The following is a 19,487-nucleotide window of genomic DNA, read 5'->3' as shown; positions in this document are numbered from 1 at the left end:
AATAAGTATCAGGGCAAGTGCAGAATTTGCAATCACAGACCGAGCAAATGTGATATCCTCACCACAGGGAAGTGTTGAGGATTCTAAGAAAAGATTAAGGGCCACATGTACGAAATTTCGGATTTGCGACCCGCAAATTGTGAGAATTGCGACTTGCAATTTGCGAGCCGCAAATCCGAATGTAGGATGGTGTCCCTGACACCATCCGCGATTCGCAAGGGGGTCGCAAATGGCCACCTCATGAATAGTCATGAGGTGGGTCGCAATTTGCGACCCAATTGCGAATGGTGACCCTCACAGGGATGGTGGCCTGTTGCGGACAGCAGACTACCATGTCTGTGACTGCTTTTCTATAAAGCATTTTTTTTGTTTTTGTAATGCAGCCCGTTTTCCTTAAAGGAAAACGAGATGCATTACAAAAACAAAAAAATAAACGTTTTTGTTTCTTTTTTTCAGAGCAGGCAGTGGTCCATAGGACCACTGCCTGCTCTGAAAAAATGTTTACAGTGACATTCACAACGGGGGAAGGGTTCCCACGGGGACCCCTTCCCTTTTGCGAATGTGTTAGCACCCATTTGAAATGGGTGCAAACTGCGATTGGTTTGCGACCGCGTTCACGGTCACAAAACAATCCTACATTGCACTGTGAGTCGCAATTAGGAAGGGAACACCCCTTCCTAATTGCGAGTCGCAAACCTGTTTTGCGATTCGGTAACCAGGTTACCGAATCGCAAAACTGGGTTCGTGCATCACGATGTTTGCTGTTTGAGACGTGCAAAAAGCTACCTACATGTGGCCCTTAATGACTTGAAGAAGAGGGTCAGGGGTTTGATACCCAAACATTGGCATGAGAGACCAGAGAATGATGGTGGAACTGACCTAGACGTGGGCCCCGGGCTCACTGTGCCACTGGATTCAAGCTAGCCTGGCTGATGAGGGGTGAAACCCTGAAACCGGTCCCAGGATGCTTGTTTCCGGTCCAGGGAGAACCTGGCCTGGCAGTTCGGGCTGGACTGTTCCCTTGAGGAACAGGGTCAAGACTGATTTGCATATGGCTGGGTTCAAACTGGGGTGGCATGGTGAGCAAAATAATGGATGGATTAAACCCAGATCTGTGACTGGGGGTGAATGTTTGATTGGTTCCGCATTCCATCCATCCAGTTACGCTATCCCACAGCGTTTGTGTTTTGCTTTGCTTTTGCCGCCCTAAGTGCGCCGGGTATGCCCAGACGTGGGTCCCGGGCTCACTGTGCCACTGGATTCAAGTTAGCCTGGCTGATGAGGGGTGAAACCCTGAAACCGGTCCCAGGATGCTTGTTTCCTGTCCAGGGAGAACCTGGCCTGGCAGTTCGGGCTGGACTGTTCCCTTGAGGAACAGGGTCAAGACTGATTTGCATATGGCTGGGTTCAAACTGGGGTGGCATGGTGAGCAAAATAATGGATGGATTAAACCCAGATCTGTGACTGGGGGTGAATGTTTGATTGGTTCCGCATTCCGTCCATCCAGTTACGCTATCACACAGCGTTTGTGTTTTGCTTTGCTTTTGGCGCCGGGTATGCCCAGACGTGGGTCCCGGGCTCACTGTGCCACTGGATTCAAGCTAGCCTGGCTGATGAGGGGTGAAACCCTGAAACCGGTCCCAGGATGCTTGTTTGCGGTCCAGGGAGAACCTGGCCTGGCAGTTCGGGCTGGACTGTTCCCTTGAGGAACAGGGTCAAGACTGATTTGCATATGGCTGGGTTCAAACTGGGGTGGCATGGTGAGCAAAATAATGGATGGATTAAACCCAGATCTGTGACTGGGGGTGAATGTTTGATTGGTTCCGCATTCCGTCCATCCAGTTACGCTATCCCACAGCGTTTGTGTTTTGCTTTGACCTAGAGTTGCACCTAGAACACTGATTTTCAGTCAGACAAGTGTTCATTCTCATACACACCAGTCCCTATTATGAAGACCTATCTTGAATGATCATATGACAGATTTGCTGGTACGAATGGGAGCTTACACCAACACAGAATATAACATATTCTATATTGGATTGATGCCACGCTCTTGTTTTCTGTTTTCCGCACACATATCACCAGATAAAACATAACAAAATTATCATATGGATAAAGAGCCATAATTTGCCGAGAACATGTGTAAATCCAAGCGGAAACAACTATTTCCGCTCTAAGAACACGCTGCATAGTTCAAACGCCATAAACAATGGAATTTGTGCCCCTGTAAAACACCAATGCCTTATGTATTACAATTGTTGGGGGGCTAAATTCCAAGTTAAGTTGCTTTTTCCTGCACATTTGCGTTGAGGTCTAGTTTTAATTAAGTGCTGAGCTCCAGCAGCATACAAAGGGTGTGTTCAGCTATGATGAATATCAAGATGGAGTACAAGGCTTACATAGGATCATCTGTGTTGGGGGTGGGGCTGATGGGGAACGTTGAATTAACTTCTCATTTCTAAGTCCCAGTAAAAGTGCAGGGAATAGCTGAAAGTTTGAGGGCATGAGCTGAATAGAGTGCCAACAACCTAGGAGGCTGCTGTGTTCCTAATCCTTTGTGAAATGCAGCCAGTAGGTTTGGGTGGCCACATTTCAACAACCCTATGTGTATTGTCATGTGACCTATTACATAACTATTGGACCTGGCATCCTTGGCATGGTTCTCCTCTAACATTTTGCCTTCAACCCTCCTGTTTTGGTGACTTCGTTTTTGCTGGTTTTAGGATCTTGCACACTTAACCACTGCTAACCAGTGGCAAAGTGCTTGTGCGCTCTCCTTTAAGTGTGGTAGAACTGGCGTACACCCAACAGGCATATTTCATTTACTTGTAAGTCCCTAGGAAAGTGGTCTTACACATACCCAGGGCCATCAATTAAATGCTACTAGTGACCCTGCAGCACTTATTTGTGCCACCCACTTAATGAGTCCTCTAATCATGTCTCAGGCCTACCATTGCAACCTGTGTGTGCAGTTTTAAACTGACATTTTGACCTGGCAAGTTACACATCTTGCCATGTCCAGACCTCCATTTTATTACATATAAATAATCTCTAGGGTAAACCCTGCACAGCCCAGATGTCATGGTGCAGCATATTTAAAAAGTTGGACTTGTACTTTTACGTTTTATATGTCCTGGCAATGAAAACTCTTAATTGTCTTTTTTTCACTACTGGGAGCCCTACCTGTCACACAGGATAACATTGGGTTAACTTATTATATTTAATAAGTAAAAACATCCAATTGGAAGCAAGTAGGAATGTTGAGTTAAGGGTCTAAAGAATTGTAATTGAAGCCCTCTTTAATGATAAAGTCATATTTTTATTCACAATTCTGAATATTCCACTTTTAGAAAGTTGGTATTTTCTTGTCCTAATCATTTGATGTCTGCAACCTGTTCCAGGGTCACATGACTAGGTGTAGTTGGCAGTTGATCTTTGTATATTGCTCACAGAGAGTGCGACAAAGGAAAGGTAGGTGCTGGCAGGATGGACCACTCTGAGCAGCTGAAGGGGACACTTGCACATCACAAAGGCTCTACCTGAGCACTCTCACAAAGGGTTTGGCACTGACCTTTTGTGACCCTAGACAAGCTGGGGTCAGGGAAGGGAGGAAGGGGATGCCTGACACCTCAGGGTGGGTGGGAGTCTAGAAACCTCCATCAGCCTCCTCTACATCAAAGTGGGCACCAGGTATAAATATTGGATCCTTAGACTCAACTCTCCAGTACACGTCTGGCCCAGTGGACCCTGTCAGGAAGAAAGACTGCTATGCTGCTGAAACTACTGCCATTCTGCAGGACTCCTGCCCGGAAGGACTGCTGCCCTGCTGCGCTGACCTGGTGCCCTGCTTCACTTTTTTCCTGGGTGAGAAGGACTGGACCTGCATCTCTAAACCCAGAACCCCAGAGTGATTCCAAGGGCCACTTGGCCGGCCTCCTGATCAGAAGCCTTAGGGACACAACAGGTTTCCAACAACTTTTAACCCAGCATCTGGACTCTACCATCTGTAAGTCCTGCTCTCCCAAGTGGTGCCACCTCAATCCTGGACCCTTGGAAGTGGGCCTGAAGGTGCTCTGCAGCCCATCTGTGGATTCAGCAGAATCACTACATCTCTTCCATGATGCAGCGCATCTGGTGCAGAACCATTGCTCCGCCTCTGCTGCTGGACACATCACCCTTCGAACCAAAGCATCACCTCTGCTGATCAGACTTTCCTGATGCAAGGATTTTACATCGTCCATCGTAGCCCATCGTAACAGACGCTGCGAAACTCATTGCTACACAAGGACATTGCCTTGCCTAACACAGCCCATCAGAACTGCCACAGACTGATGCATCTCCATGCAAGGACAATGCATCACACCTTGCAGGTCCCTGGAGCTGCTGCTGAGCAATGGATCCTCAATACAGAACTCTGCATCTCTTTGCAACCAGGACTTAAGGTACTTTTGTTTAGTGGCCCTAACTGGGTTCCTGTAGCCGGCCTGCGCTCCATCATGGTCAGCCTTAACTTGTGACTTTGTCTCGGTCCAGCATGACCAGATAACTACAATTGCTGCTTTGCGCTTTTTGGGGCTATTTTCACTGCACCTTTAAGAGTGCATACCTCTGGTTTTACTGATTGGATATTTGAAGTTGTGGTCTTGATTTATTTATTAAGATGCACTCTATGTTTCTAAATTGGTGTGGGATTTGTCTTGTGTTGTGTTCTCACTTTACTACTGTTTGAAGTGCTTCATAAATACATTACACATTGCCACTAAGTTAAGTCTGACTGCTTTGTGGCAAGCTACCAAAGGGTTCAGCACAGTTTAGTTTGGGGTTTGCTTGTAACTTCACCCTGACAAGGATTGTGTTTACTGCTTGAGTAGTGTTTCACCTCCCTAAACCAGCAACCCTATTTCTTTCAATAACTATCATGGTATATCAGCACTCTAAGACTTGTGGGTGCTCCTAATCCATCACCAATGCACTAACCTAAAGTGGCACCTGTTGCCAGTAGCACTGCACAGAAAAGTGGTGATGATGAGCAGTCTTCCACCATTCACTGCCAGCCATCCACTCTAGCAACCACCTACTTCTGCTGTAACACCAATTTATGGCAACCTTGCTCCAGTTTTGACAATGGTGCTAGCACCCTGCTGCTGAAGTGTCTGCCACCTCAACCACCTTTGCTATTGCCACCATTGTCACCATTGCCACTACTTGTCCTACAAGAACATCCATGACCTCTGCCACTGTTATCATCCCAGTGGAATATGTAGCAGCTGCCATTCTTGCTGGCCATTCTGCTAAGGCGCTCACCTGGATATCAGCCAGAAGGATGTGTGTGTATTAATGTATATATGTATTGCTCCTCTTCATTTGTAGCTTGATTTCTTGATTATTTTGAATAATTTTTGATAAATGTTGTTGTTAGTATATGACCCTCTTTAGAATTTCCTGCACCTTCTTTCAATAACATTTAATGAATTAAATAGTGTCATAAATGAATGTTGAGAAAATAATTACATGGCTATATGTTCCAGACACTATATGCCCACTTGGGCTTTATGACAAATGTGGGAAACGTATAACCCTGCTATTGGGCAAAATTGTAGAGCCATCTGTCCCCTTTGTAAGTTTCGCAAGTATTATTAGTAATAATTTATCACTGTGGGGAACAGTTAGAGGGACAGTTTACCTTATAAAGGCCTAGGTAGTGACAAATACACTATGAGAGCCACGGACTCATTGATGATGTTTATAATGAATTAGTGAAATTCATTTGACAGGATATTCTATTATCGTCTGCCTTTATTGAAATTATTAATATTTGTAACAGATCTTGATCAATGTGTGAGTATTTAAGTATGATTATGACAATGGTAACATCATCAGAATTAGCTCAGTTCCAAAATGGCGGGTCCTGGGTAACTGTGAAACAGAGGCATTCCCTAGTCCTTTTACAGTGTTGTGTGTCATGCTTGTATGTGTTGGTTGCTATGCACTGCCACCCCAAGCTTGAACAAGACTGTTTAGCCGAAATGCATTGCTGAGGCTGGTTATAACACTTTCCCGTAAGAGTTAGAACTTAAGATACATATATATATATATATATATATATATATATATATATATATATATATGTTGCAAAACCTGATCTTCGTACATGTGGACCTAGATTCCTCAACTGCTATGGTATCACAGTAATTCTATATTCAGTGGTTGTTTATGCCAGAACATTTATAATCATGCAGAACAGTGAATTAGCTTGACGCCATGTGGTAACTCTACTCCATTTTGAATTGCAATGAGACCTGTCTCTAATCCCTGATTGTACAATGGAACCAAATACCCTTTGGGAAACACATAAGAGCTGTTGAGTTTGGACACGCTTTTAGTTCCAAGCAATTGCATTGCATTGGTCCTGCATTTCCACACAGCACTAAATTTGGGCCTGATTTAGATGTTGATGGAGGGAATACTCCATCGCAAACCAGAAGGATATCTCATCTGCCGTACTACAATCCCAATAGGATAGAACAGGGTCGTATTATGGCGGACGGGATATCTGTCTTTGTGCCGGTGTTATCCCCTCCTCCGACTTCTAAACCAGTCCCTTAGTCTCAGCTTTTAGTCCCAAGCAAATACAGACTAAAACCACGGGAGTGATTGATCTTGAATTCTACTTCATTTCTACACAGCACTAAATTTGGTCTTAACCCATGTTTTTATGCAGAGCTGTCAGAAGTGGGGCACAAGCGGTACTATTCCCCAACTAAATGCACTTTTTGAGGGGCTCAGACGCGTTCTGCAAATTTTATCTATACATTTTGAAGCAAGTGTGCCCTGTTTATTAATGTAAGGCCTAATGTACAAAGCAATTTTGCAAAACCAAAGCCCGCAGCTCGCAAAATCCCTGGGTTTACAATCACAAAATGGCTATTTGTTTTGTACTAAACCCAATTTGTGATTCAGTAACAGGTTACCAAATCACAAAATGGGTTTATAACTCCACATTGAATCACTATTTGGAAGGGACACTCTAAACACACCCCTTCCAAATAGTGATTCGGTGTGGGGTTTTTCGACCCATTTTGCAATTCAGTAACCTGTCACTGAACAGCAAAACAGGTTTAGTACATCACAAATAGGAATTTTATGGTTGTAAATGCTGTGAATTTTCGGACTACGTTAAGGAATGCATCAGTGTTCTGCGACTGTAAGTTGCAAGCCATTAAAAAGTTACTGATTTCTGAGTTGGGGTTGTATCACATTTGCAAAATGGTGCTAAAGGGACCCTTTCGCCCTTTGTGAATGTCAAATAAGATTGTTGGGAAGTAGGAAGAGATCCAGGGGACGACTACCAACTCTCAAACAAGCTTTACAAAAAAATAACGGACTTTGGGTCTCATTTAGAACCTCAGGGGAGGGGAATTCTCCATCACAAACGTGATGGATTTCCCGTCTGCCATGCTATGATCCCATAATAGTCAATGGAGATCATAATACGGCGGATGGGATATCAGTCATGTTTGTGAGTATTCTATCCACCAAGTTCTAAATCTGGCCCTTTGTTTTGTAAAGGCAGTCCCATTTCCTGTGAGAAAAGCGGGCTGCATTTTAAACACAAATCTTTATTAAAACGTAATCACAGGCATAGTGTTCTGCTGACTCATGCTTGCTGCCATCCCTATGATGGCATCCAATTGTAGTGAGTCCAAATTCACGAACTGCTACATGAACATTGAAGAGATAGGTCAGATATCAACCCACTATGATTTTTTTTTTTTTTGTGACTGACCTATTTGTATATAGCTTGGTTTTCAGAATGGTATTACAATTGAGAAAAGTCAGTGCCCAATTTGGGACCACTTTTTGTAATTGATGGAGCCATGTTTTCTCCTTCTCTCAAGGATGTTTTATTTACCTTAGAAACAGGTGCACATGCTATGGAAGGGCCCACTTGAATTGATTTGGCCCAGCCCCCACAAATACATTTGACTTGCATGTCTTTATGTGCTTGTGACACATTACATCATCTACATTTTCTCAAAAGTTTGCAAAACTATTTAACATTTCACATAAGGCTCTAGCAAGGTTGCAGGGTGACAAGACTGGTGATATATGTATGTTTCATTTTGACGTTTCTAAGGCATTCTAACTCCGTTTTCTCTTACTTCAAGCGCTATATTGAACCAGTGCGATAGGTAAATACAAAAGATAAACTAAGCTGCTATACATGCACTGTGCTCTCAGTCTCTCTAAGGTAATGATATTTTATCCAACAAAATGCTTACCATAGAATCTGGTTTTATTGTAGCCTCTGAGCTGGTTGACAAGAGCCTTTCCATCTTTGATGTATTTCCCAACTCTGAGCAGCTGTTTTATTGATAAGGCGTAAAGTATCACCGCATCGTGCAAATATGCTGAGTAAGGGCTCACCTAAGAAAGCAGAAAGGCTGCTATTTTATTAACTGTACAATTGCTGTTATTTCATAACAGTTTTCCTTCCCAACCATATTTGCCTTATAAACCTCCATTTCATCATTGTGGGTAAACGCACTTTACAAATTAAAACATCTATTCTTAATGCACAAACGCACAAATGTATGTATACACAAACACATTGGACATGTCTGTACGCAATGTTTTTATCCTTTTATCTTTACTCGTTTTCCTTTCTCTCTGTTTCCCTAGCTTTTACTCCGTGCAGGTCAAACTCGTCAATTTTGAAGCCATTCTTGTAGTCCGCTCTCTCTTTTGTCATTTATTTAATCTCCCACTACCTTCAGTTCAAGAATATGGTGAATAAAAACGGTGGGTGCTATTTGAAAAGTGCCATTGACTGCACTTTTTCAACTATTTTAATGTTTAACTTAGTTTCTGATTTATGGTTTATCAGAGTAAAGGCAGATAGTGTTGAGGAGGACTTTACTTCTTCCCCACTGCCCTTGCTCCTCTTGCCAAATGTACAGATGTCCCCCAGCCCACATACATCTCTACACATTGGCAGGAACCACCACCAGGGTAGTTCCTGTCAAGGTAGGAAAGGTTTGACACATGGTTCCATCAAACATGAATGCTGGCTATCAAACTTTACCAAAGTTTTTTTTTTATCTTTAAAAACAAACTCCCAAAGAGGAAGTTTGTTTTTGAAAAATAAAAAAACTATGACCACACACAAAGGGAGTTGTCTCCCATAGTGTGGGGGTCATTTTTTTTTTTACTGTTGCTCACCACTTGGCTATACCTGGTGGTGAGGGACAGTTGAAAAAAGCAATTTGATCGCCCACTCTAAATAGGGCAGAGGGGCTGTTTACCTCTGATGGCTTTTACTCCATAAGGCCTTCTGGGGAATGTTGATGCAGACAAAGTAAATTTTACTCTAACTGTGTAAACCTGGTGGTCAGCTCACCTGTAAATCATGAGGGTGGGCCAAGAGTTTGAAGAGTGGGTTCTGTTTCTGTTCCAATGGAGCACCCTCTCTGCCAACCTCTAAATCAGCTCCTTAGTGATTAGCCAGTGGGAACTACAAGATCAACTTCATCCTTGATTAGCCAGATTTGACTAGCTAGATTTGGAGAGCAGTGGAAATCAGACTAGAGTATAAAAGCCCTGTATTTGTCTTCCACCTCTCTTGGAAAAGGCCCCTCGGCAGGGTCACTCCCAAAATGTTTGCCTTCCTCCTCGTCTTTTTCTGACCTCATTTAAGCTGGCTTTAGGACTCTGGACACTGTACCACTGCTGACCAGTACTAAAGTGTGTGTGCTCTCTCCCTAAAAACATGGTAACACTGATTCATACCCAATTTGCATATTAGATTTACTTGTAAGTCCCTAGTAAATTGCACTACATGCGCTCAGGGCCTGTAAATTAAATGCAAGGTGGGCTTGCAGCACCGATTGTGCCACCCACATAAGTAGCCCCTTAACCATGTCTCAGGCCTGCCCTTTCTTCTACATATACTTCACTCCTAAAGAAGGCCCTAGGTAACTCATAGGGCAGGGTGCTAGATAAAAAGCAGGACATATACCTGTGTGCTTTATATGTCCTGGTAGTGGAAAATCCCCAAATTCGTTTTCCACTACTGTGAGGCCTGCTCGTTTCATAGGCTAGCATTAGGGCCACCCTCAAGTACTGTTTGAGTGGTAGATTCTGATCAGAATGGGGTAAATAGGTCATGTTTAGTATCGCTAGAATGGTAATAGAAAATCCTGCTTACTGGATTTTATATTACTATTTTAGAAATGCTACTTTTAGAAAGTGAGCATTACTCTGCACTTGAAATCTATCTGTGCCTTACAGCCTCCCTCCAATCCACATCTGGGGTGGGCTGGTTGACAGCTTCCTTGTGCATTTCACCCAGACAACCACAAACACAGGATACTCAGTCACACCTTTACTCATCTGCATACTGAATGGGTCTTCCTGGGCTGGAGGGGTGGAGGGTCTGACACTTCCATTTCAAAGGCTAGTGGCCTGCCCTCCACAGTGGACAGCCAAACCCCCTACTGGGACCCTGGCAGACAGACCTGTACTGAAAAGGGACCTTGTGCACTTCAAAACCACTCTTTGAAGTCTCCCCCACTTCAAAGGCATTTTGAGTATATAAACTGGGTCTCTGACCCCACCAACTCAGACACTTCTGGACCAGAACCTGCAACCTGTCAAGAGGAACTGCCTGGTTGCCCAAACAACTCACCCGGACTGCTTTGCTGTGAAGGACTGCTGCTTTGCTGTTGCCCTGCTGCCTTGCTGGCCTCTGACTTTGCTGAGAAGTGCTCTCCAAGGGTTTGGATTGAGCTTGCTTCCTGTTTTCTGTAGTCTCAGGGCCAAAAAGACTTCATCTCTTCAAGGAAATTCCGTGTGTGCCAAAAATCGAAGCACAGCCTGCCGGAATCGCCGCACAGCCGAACCGGAACTACGCAGCCCGACTTCCCATGTGAAGATCGACGCAGCGCCTGCATTGCGACCGGAAATTTGACTCACAGCCTTACCGGATTGACGCACAGCAGAGCCGGAATGACGCAGCTTGACTTCCAGAGAGAAGAATCAACGCAGCACCTGCGGTGCGACAGAAAAGTCGACACATCACCTACCGGACCGACGCAGCACATCGGATAATTTGGATTGTGTGTGACTTGCCCTGGCTAGGATTGTGGTCCTTATTTGGACAAAGGTGAATACCTCTGCCGACTAGAGACCCCATTTCTAACATTAGTGATCAGCGGTGAGGATAGGACTTGTGTTTGTGCAGTGACATACAATAGCTACGTATACACTACCTACCCACAGTTAAAGGTCAATTTGATTTTTCTCTTTTTTGCTGCAATTTTGTTTTTTTTCCTGCTTGATATTTTAATCAAATCCTTAACATCATGTCTCTGGCTGGGTCTCAAGGAGGAGGTGGAGATTTTGACCTGGCTAAGCTTGAGACATACACTGTCAGCCAGCTGAAAGGGTTCTGCAAGAGTATGGGACTAACTTCCCACCAAACTTGGGTAAACTTTTTAGATTCGTCTAGTAGGGCACTGAATGGAAGGGTGCAAGGCAGCAAAGTAAATGATTATTTTATATTATTTGATCATGAGAAAGCATATGCTCAGTATTTGCTTTACATAGTTGCGCCAGCACCTGATTGACAGTAAGCTGACTGATCCTAGAAAGCTTGCTGAGGAGGTGGACGTTTGGGCTAGCACCAGAGTGTCCAAAAAGGTACCTGGGAGTGACCCCAAGAAGGGTGGTTCCAGCTCCCCCCAACAGAGTGAGGGGGAGGTTAAAGATGACCCAGACAAGTCCCAGAGTAAAGGGGGAGGAAAGGGTTCCCATGCCCCATTTGAGAAACAAGGTGGTGGTTCTGGTGGGCGGAGGCCCAGAGCACCCCATTTCCAACCCTGCTGCTTTGAGTGCTCCCAGCTAGTACACAAGCATGGGTACTCGGTCCAAAGAAACCACCCACTGGTGGAACCTCTACAGGGTGGCCAAAGTGGCCTTAGGGAAAAGTAGTCCGCAGGGGCAGGTCATAGACCAGACACTAATCGCCTTCAGTTGGGAGATAGACTCAGAGGGTAAGCTGGTGATACCTGAGGATGGGAGTCGTCACTTCCACCATGTTGGAATGAATGGGGTCCCAGTCACTGCTCTAAGGGACACCGAGGCTAGTCATACCATGATGGTGGAGGGACTTGTTTCCCCAGAGCAGTACACCCGCCAGGTGTGTAGGGTGACTCCAGCCCATGGGGAGGATTTCTTCCAACCTATGTCCCTTGTATCCCTGGAGTGAGATGGGGAGGTGACCCAGAGAAGGGTCATTGTTAGTCCTCAGATGCCCATTGACTGCATTCTGGGGAATTAGTTACCCCTGGTGGCAGGAGAACTGAGAGGGATGACCCCTAAAGGCACCCTGACAGTTCAGTTGTCTGGCAGTACCACTCCTTAGAGGAGCATACAGGAGCCCAGATGTAGGTGCAAGGTGGGGGAGGACTCACGCCTGCCCCCTGTTCAGCCTCAGGGTACACAGCCTGGGTTGATTGACCAGTGTCAGGATACCACCCTTGAATTGGTGGGAGGTAGAGTGGAGAAGGAGTACAAGACCCCTGGGGCTACCACCCCCTTCTGAAATGCCTCAGAGGTCAGGGAAACCTCAGGAGCCCATAGGGAACTCCCTGCCAGCACCAACCCTGGAGGAGAAGCTTACCCAATGGCCCCACTCAGGGCCCCCACTTAGCAGTGGATGGCCTGGGGCCTGACTCTTGACACTGACAGCTGTCAGTGGCCTCTTTTGGTTGCTGGCTTTGTGGACAGAGTTTTCCCTGGGTTGAGGACAGAACTCAGACCCAAGGAGTGGAATGGGCCACATCACTTTGTTGGCCATGGTGGTACTGTCTGCCTACTGGGATGCATCTGTGAGCAACTTAAGGTTAGGATATTTACAGATGGGGTCCACAGATGAGGAGAAGGGTTCCCCATGGTTCAATTCAGTGGTCCCAGAGATTTTAAACAGAGGAGCCCAACTGAGTTCAGAAAGGGGTAGAACTGGCAAGTGCCCCTGCAGTAGTGGGCCATTGTCCATGTTCTAGCGTCTTAAGCAGGGAAGTCCATCAAAGTACTGATTAGCCTACCCTGGCTTTAGGCTGGAAGGGGGATATATTGGAAATGGCCCCTCGGAAGGGTCACCCCCAAACTTTTTGCCTTCCTCCTCGTCTTTTTCAGAGCTCATTTTTGCTGATTTTAGGACTCTGCACACTTTACCACTGCTAACCAGTGCTAAAGTGCATGTGCTCTCTCCCTAAAAACATGGTAACATTGTCTCATACCCAATTGGCATATTTTATTTACTTGTAAGTCCAGAGTAAAGTGCCCAGGGCCTGTAAATTAGATGCTTTTTGAGTATATAAACTGGGTCTCTGACCCCACCAACTCAGACACTTCTGGACCAGAACCTGCAATCTGTCAAGAGGAACTACCTGGCTGCCCAAACCGCTCAACTGGACTGCTTTGCTGTGCAGGACACCTGCCTTTCTGTTGCCCTGCCGCCTTGTTGACATCTGACTTTGCTGAGAAGTGCTCTCCAAGGGCTTGGATTGAGCTTACCTCATGTTTTCTGAAGTCTCAGGGCCAAAAAGACTTTATCTCTTCAAGGAAATTCCTTGTGCGCCGAAAATCAATGCACAGCTTGCCGGAAATGACACACAGCCTGGCTTGCCACGAGAAAATCGCTGCACAGCCGAACTGGAGCAACGCAGCCCAATTTCCCAAGTGAAGATCGAAGCAGCACCTGCATTGCTACCGTAAGTTAGCTTCACAGCCCTACCGGATCGATGCACAGCCGAGCCGGAATGATGCAGCCTGACTTCCTGAGAGGAGAATCAAAGCAGCGCCTGCAGTGCGAGAGAAAATTCAATGTGTCGCCTACTGGATCGACGCAACGCCTGTGACTTGGTCTCGCATGCCCAGGATTTCCATGCATCATCCCTGGGCGTCAAAAGATCCCCACATCGCAGTGAGGAACCAAGACTGTGCACCGGAAATCAACACAAAGCCCCTTGCAGCGTGGAAAGAAACAACGCATCATCTGTGCCGTGACAGAAAACCTGACGCACACCTTATTTTTACACGCATCTCTTCCTCTGCACTCTCCGTGCGTGATAATTTTGATGCAAAACAGGTACTTTGTGCAAACAACTGTTGATTTTTAGGATCTAAGACTTTTTTTAATCTTGGAAAAGTGATATTTCAACTTGTGCTTGTTGAATCTTTATTGTTTTGTCCTTAATTTACCTAGATAAATATCATATATATTTCTAAACCTGTGTGGTGTATTTTTGTGGTGCTTTCACTGTGTTATTGCATGATTTATTGCACAAATACTTTACACATTGCTTTCTAAGTTAAGCCTGACTGCTCAGTGCCAAGCTACCAGTGGATGGGCACAGGATAATTTGGATTGTGTGTGACTTACCTTGACTAGGATTGTGGTCCCTATTTGGACACAGGTGAACACCTCTGCCAACTAGGGACCCCATTTTAAAATAACTTTGGTCTTATATAAAGCTTTTCACAACAGCTGTAAATATGAACCATCATTTGTGGATGACTAACTAAAGGTACAGCCTAGATTTACCAGGAAGAATTGTTTCAGCAGCCTATAATTGTGTTTCCACTTATCGGTCTGCATATTGAAAATTATGGAAAATATTAATTTAGCTATCTGGGTTAGAAGCTAGTAATGTGAGCAACCTGGTGCATTATGGCAACTCTGTTCCTTATGTTAACCACAAAAAAAGTAAACATATTCCAGTGAAACAGGCCCAGTTTGGTGTAGCTGAATAGTAAACACAGTAGATAGACAACGTCCATGTCCTATGGGCACCATTCACATTTACTAAACATAGCCTAAATCTGTAGTTTTCTTTTTAAGATGTCAGAGTAGTATACACATTTCAAGGTCACAGTACATGGTCTTTGTGTATTCCACATATGCAGTAAGCATGGTGGGTAAAAAACAAAGCACTATATTTGGTGTATCTGAATGTTTCACAAAATGCACAGTCTCTGACCGTGTTTTGTGTACCATGCACATGCAGCAGAGATGGTGTACGGTAAAAAAAACTGTGGGCTGTGTAACATGTTTCTGAATTGTACACCCAGTGCAGGTCGACAGGCTGTTCACTGGGCGTATCATGAACAACACGCCCTAAATGTACTTTACAACGAAAGGTTGTAGGGCGTTTTTGATGTATCTCGATGGTACCAATCGTGCACTAAAAATGGTCTGCAGCCAAAGACTGCTGAGTATATTTGGTGTACCACATCCTTACAATAAACTCAAGCTGTGTTAGATGTATCTGAGTAGTGGTTAATGTTGTGCCCTGTGTCTTCTAGGTATATGCAACAGACAACTTTCCCATCTAAATGATGCATTCTGTGTATGATGCATCTGAACAGTATACAGCATGGTCCTTGGCCACTTGGCGAGTGCTACATTTGTTATGTTTGTGTGGCATACACTACGCACAGCTGCAGAGACTATACTGTGTTTTGTTAGACTATCTTCAAACCGATGGAATCTAGTGAAAACTTTAATGTAAAAAGATGTTAAGATAGAGATCCAACAGACTGTGCTTTATTAGTATAAATAGCTCACAAAGTCACAAAGTCAAAATAACATTCAGAGAAGTCATGATGAGCTCAGAATGCAAACCGACAAACACCCCTAAAATTCAATAGTTAATGTAGTAATACAAGCTTATTTCCTTTCCAGCGCACTACTCACGTCCTTGCATGTGATTGCACCTTTAACACCCAAAATTAAGTCGTCAATGATATAATTTATGAAATTATATATGAAATCACTAAATGCATCACCAATGACAAAATGGGTGACATAACAGATGTCATCACTGATGACATCAGATATGACATCCCCAAATAGCTACAAAGAGCCTGATTTTGATGTGTTAAACACCAAAATGCAGCCTCGGATTGGCAAGGTGCGCAATCGGGCATCGGCCAATGGGCCTGTGCCTGAGGCCAGTTAATGGGCCGGTTTTTCAGTCTGTTAAACAGTGCAACCTGCTTTGGCCCTCTCAGGCGCCACCAAGTGCACAACGTGAAAGCCTGTTATACTAGCTTTTATAAACAAATACTGAACCTGTCTCCATCAAATGACGTCAGGGCAGTCGGCCAATTGTCGTAGGCAGAATGACAATGGGTTGCTCCAGCTGTCACAGCATACCCCCTCTGACTCTCTCCAGGTGTGACAGAGCTCCCGATGGTAAGCAGTTACCACTTGCTTTGCAGAGCACTGGGGCAGGGGAGAGGATCTGAGAGTTAGGTAGTGGGGGTGTTAAGAGGCAGAGAAGGAACTGAAACTGATTTTTGTCCCCTCCCCTCCATGGAACAGGGTGGGATAAATTAGTCTCTGCTGTTCTTCTTTGCCTGCCCCATATCCTCCTGCAGTCAACAGGGAGAGGTTGTGGCCTTAGCGGACTTTGAAACCGAGAAACCATGTTTAAGTCCCAGCATCAGCTCAGCATCCTGTAATCCTGGGCAAATAACATAATTCACCTGAGCCTCCAAAGAAATTAATCTGACCTTCTGTATTATTATCTGGTGCTCTTTTAAAGCTCCCCAACACCCCTGTGTCAAGTTTATGCTATATAAAACTGTGAGGAAAGTGACACTATGTATATTTATTTTGCATTTATACACTAGCATCAGTCCATTTGTTAGAACCTTCGCATGATGCTACCTGCAAGTAAAAAATAAAAATAAAGATACGCCTTTTGCCAATCTCTGAACACTACACTTCAGGACCTCTCTTAAGTAGTGTAAAAGTACTGCGCATATCTAAAAGTGTAAAAGGCCTACGGATGAAGAGAACTCTCAGGGAATCTCAGGGTGAGAAATATTCCAAGAACACCCAAGAGAATAATATGGAATAATTTTATTTCCAGTCTTGACAAAAGTTACAGGCCCTATAAGGTTTAAAATTAGTATCGCAAATGTTTATAAACATTAGGTCCATGCTCCTAACTAAACAGTGTTTTGCAAAAGGTTGCGATCTGCAAATCTGGGATGCTTTTTTTTGACTGCCCGGGCCTAACTGTGGCTCCAGTCCAGCCCTGCCAAAATCCACATGTTATTCCCCAACAAATCATAATAGGAGGTATTTATTGCACTCAATGAATTACATACCCTGGGGAACTGTTATCATGTGTGATAAATACCATATAGACTTGCAATCAGGGCCAAAGTAGGCAGTTCTGGGTTTTAAATAATGCGAGAAAAGTAAAGTAAACTTACATTCCCACAGATACACAAACCTGATCTTCCGAAGTGATGGTACTGTAGAAAGGGTGTCCTTTCAACTTTTCGAAGACCTGCTTTATGAAATCATACTGCGTATACCCTCCGTTTGTTGTGACAGCTATCATGAAGACAAACTCGTAGGCCTGGGAGCGGTTATTGCTTCCACTCCGCAGTGTGTCCTTCCAAAATGTGTCCTAGGAAAAGTAAATCATGTATAAGCAATTAACAATAGTATATTTAAAAATACAAGAATGCAATACAAAAATGTGATAGTGTGCACAGTTGATAAAGTAAAGCTTTCCGACATTGCAGCACCAAAAACACTCTTTTTAATATAAACTTCTAGGTTTCGTTAAAAAAATTATGTTGGAAATGAAATTAGGAGTTTCCCCAGGACCAGGTCTGAGTGACCAGAGAGGAGAGTGTGCTTATTTCCCTGGCCACTACTCTAGGGACGACACACAAGCTGTGCATAAGGGAGTAAAGGTTCTGCCATGTTGGATTTAGATAGAGAGAGTAGTGTGGGATTGTCTGCAGTACAGCACACAAGAACACAGGAACTGCTGCAATAAAGAGTAGGTTTATCCCTGGGAAGATTTTCCTTATTGGTCAGGCAAGGGTGAGTAGTCACCCCCAAACCCAGGCTAGTGCTAGTCATAAATGTGGCTCCCATAGGCACCCTCTTCGGGGCACTACTGGACCATTGAAAAATAGAAGAAGGACAGCACCTGCTGTTGAGACCTGTGAGTATCATAGGGGCTTCCTGGAATAAGAAGTGTCAAGGATCAGATGGCTAACCTCCTGTTAAGCTACAGGGACATTAAAGGTGCCAGAGTCCCACTTTCCTGGAGGTGTCCAGCTAACCAGTTTCCAGTGGGCATGCCCTGGACCCTGCTGGTGGCTTCTTTTGAAGTGCATCCTAACCCCAAAGTGCTGTTTGTGAAGTCCTGAAAACCCTTGGTTGGTACTAGACTGTACACCTCCTGACTAACCTTAAAACCTGGGACTTCGAACTTTTTCAAGGTTTTTCATCTAAAGAACTGACAGAAGACCATGCCAAAAATGGCAAGTCAATACAGCAAAGGCGCATTGCCGCTGGACCAGAGATCCAGCTTGCTCCCACTCAGATACTTTCCATAGCAGCAAATCCATTTCAGCTGTATGTTGCAGAAAAAATTATCCAGCCTTGAATAGCCCTGTTCATCTACTGCTTCCAGCCTTGCCTCACTAGAGAAATCCGAGCTCCATCTCTGGCTCTGCTTTTGGGGTTCGTGTATTCTTCCCAGACAGTGACACAAAGGGGGCTAGATGTGGGCAAGATGGGCCATCCTGCCAGGATGGCTGGGAGTGGAGCTATGCCTTGCCCCACTTGCACTTCAAAAGACGTGCCCCAAGCAAACACAAAGGAACCTGACACCAGCCTTTTGTCACCCCAGATTTCCCAGAGCCTTGACAGGGGAAGAGAAGAACTTTCAAGAACCAGATGCGGAGGTAGGACAGGGTGGTGTTCCCTTACACACAAGGCTACTCCAGTTATAAATATCAAACCTCTAGAGCCAATTTATTACACACCTGGACCTGTGGACATTACAGAAGAATGGCTGCCCTACTCCTAGCAGAGCACTACCCTGTGCTTGAGGATTGCCTTGTTGTCTGAGAAGAAAGATTGGACCTTCTTACCTTAATCCCAAGCTAATCTGAATGACACCAAGGGTCAGTTGACTGATCTCCTGTTTGAGATACAGGGACAGACCAATCTCCAGTGGCCTCCCTGCAACTATCTAGCTGACTTGCTGCACCTAGAACAGCCTGGACCCGCAACTGGACCTGGCTGAACCCTGCTTTGGATCTCTTCCTAAAGTGAGCCTTGATCTCCAGGAATCTGGACTCTTGGCTGGCATCAGCATGTACTCCTCCTTGCCTAAATGTGGATTCCATCAGAATTGATGTAGTGCAAAGCAACTCAGTGCATGACCTTGCATCACAGCTCCTAATCAGCTGCCTTACTGGAACTGATGTAGTGTGTCGTAACCCGGTACAGGCCCTTGCATTGCAGCTCCTAATAGGCACCTTCATTGGAACAGACGCAAGACCTTGCATCACACTTCTACTTGGTGGCCTCATCTAAACCAACGCAGTCTGACTCAACTCAATGCATGACCTTGCATTGCAGCCCTAGAAGCTCCTCA

The 19,487-nt window shown here is 44.8% G+C and overlaps 1 protein-coding gene across 1 annotated transcript in view; it reads right to left on the bottom strand.

The window, feature by feature from the left end:
- The window catches only part of LOC138301697 (guanylate cyclase 2G-like), a 378,147-nt gene that overhangs the window by 293,311 nt on the left and 65,349 nt on the right, over nucleotides 1-19,487 (bottom strand). Inside the window, exons 4-5 of the mRNA XM_069242214.1 lie at nucleotides 17,313-17,492; nucleotides 8,283-8,427 (exon numbers count right to left, since the gene is read on the bottom strand). Of these exons, the coding sequence (XP_069098315.1) occupies nucleotides 8,283-8,427; nucleotides 17,313-17,492 (325 nt within the window). The remainder of the gene's footprint in view (nucleotides 1-8,282; nucleotides 8,428-17,312; nucleotides 17,493-19,487) is intronic.

This window comes from Pleurodeles waltl, chromosome 6 (genome assembly GCF_031143425.1).
Source record: "Pleurodeles waltl isolate 20211129_DDA chromosome 6, aPleWal1.hap1.20221129, whole genome shotgun sequence".
NCBI lineage: Eukaryota > Metazoa > Chordata > Amphibia > Caudata > Salamandridae > Pleurodeles > Pleurodeles waltl.
This window is presented reverse-complemented; position numbering and strand designations above follow the sequence as displayed.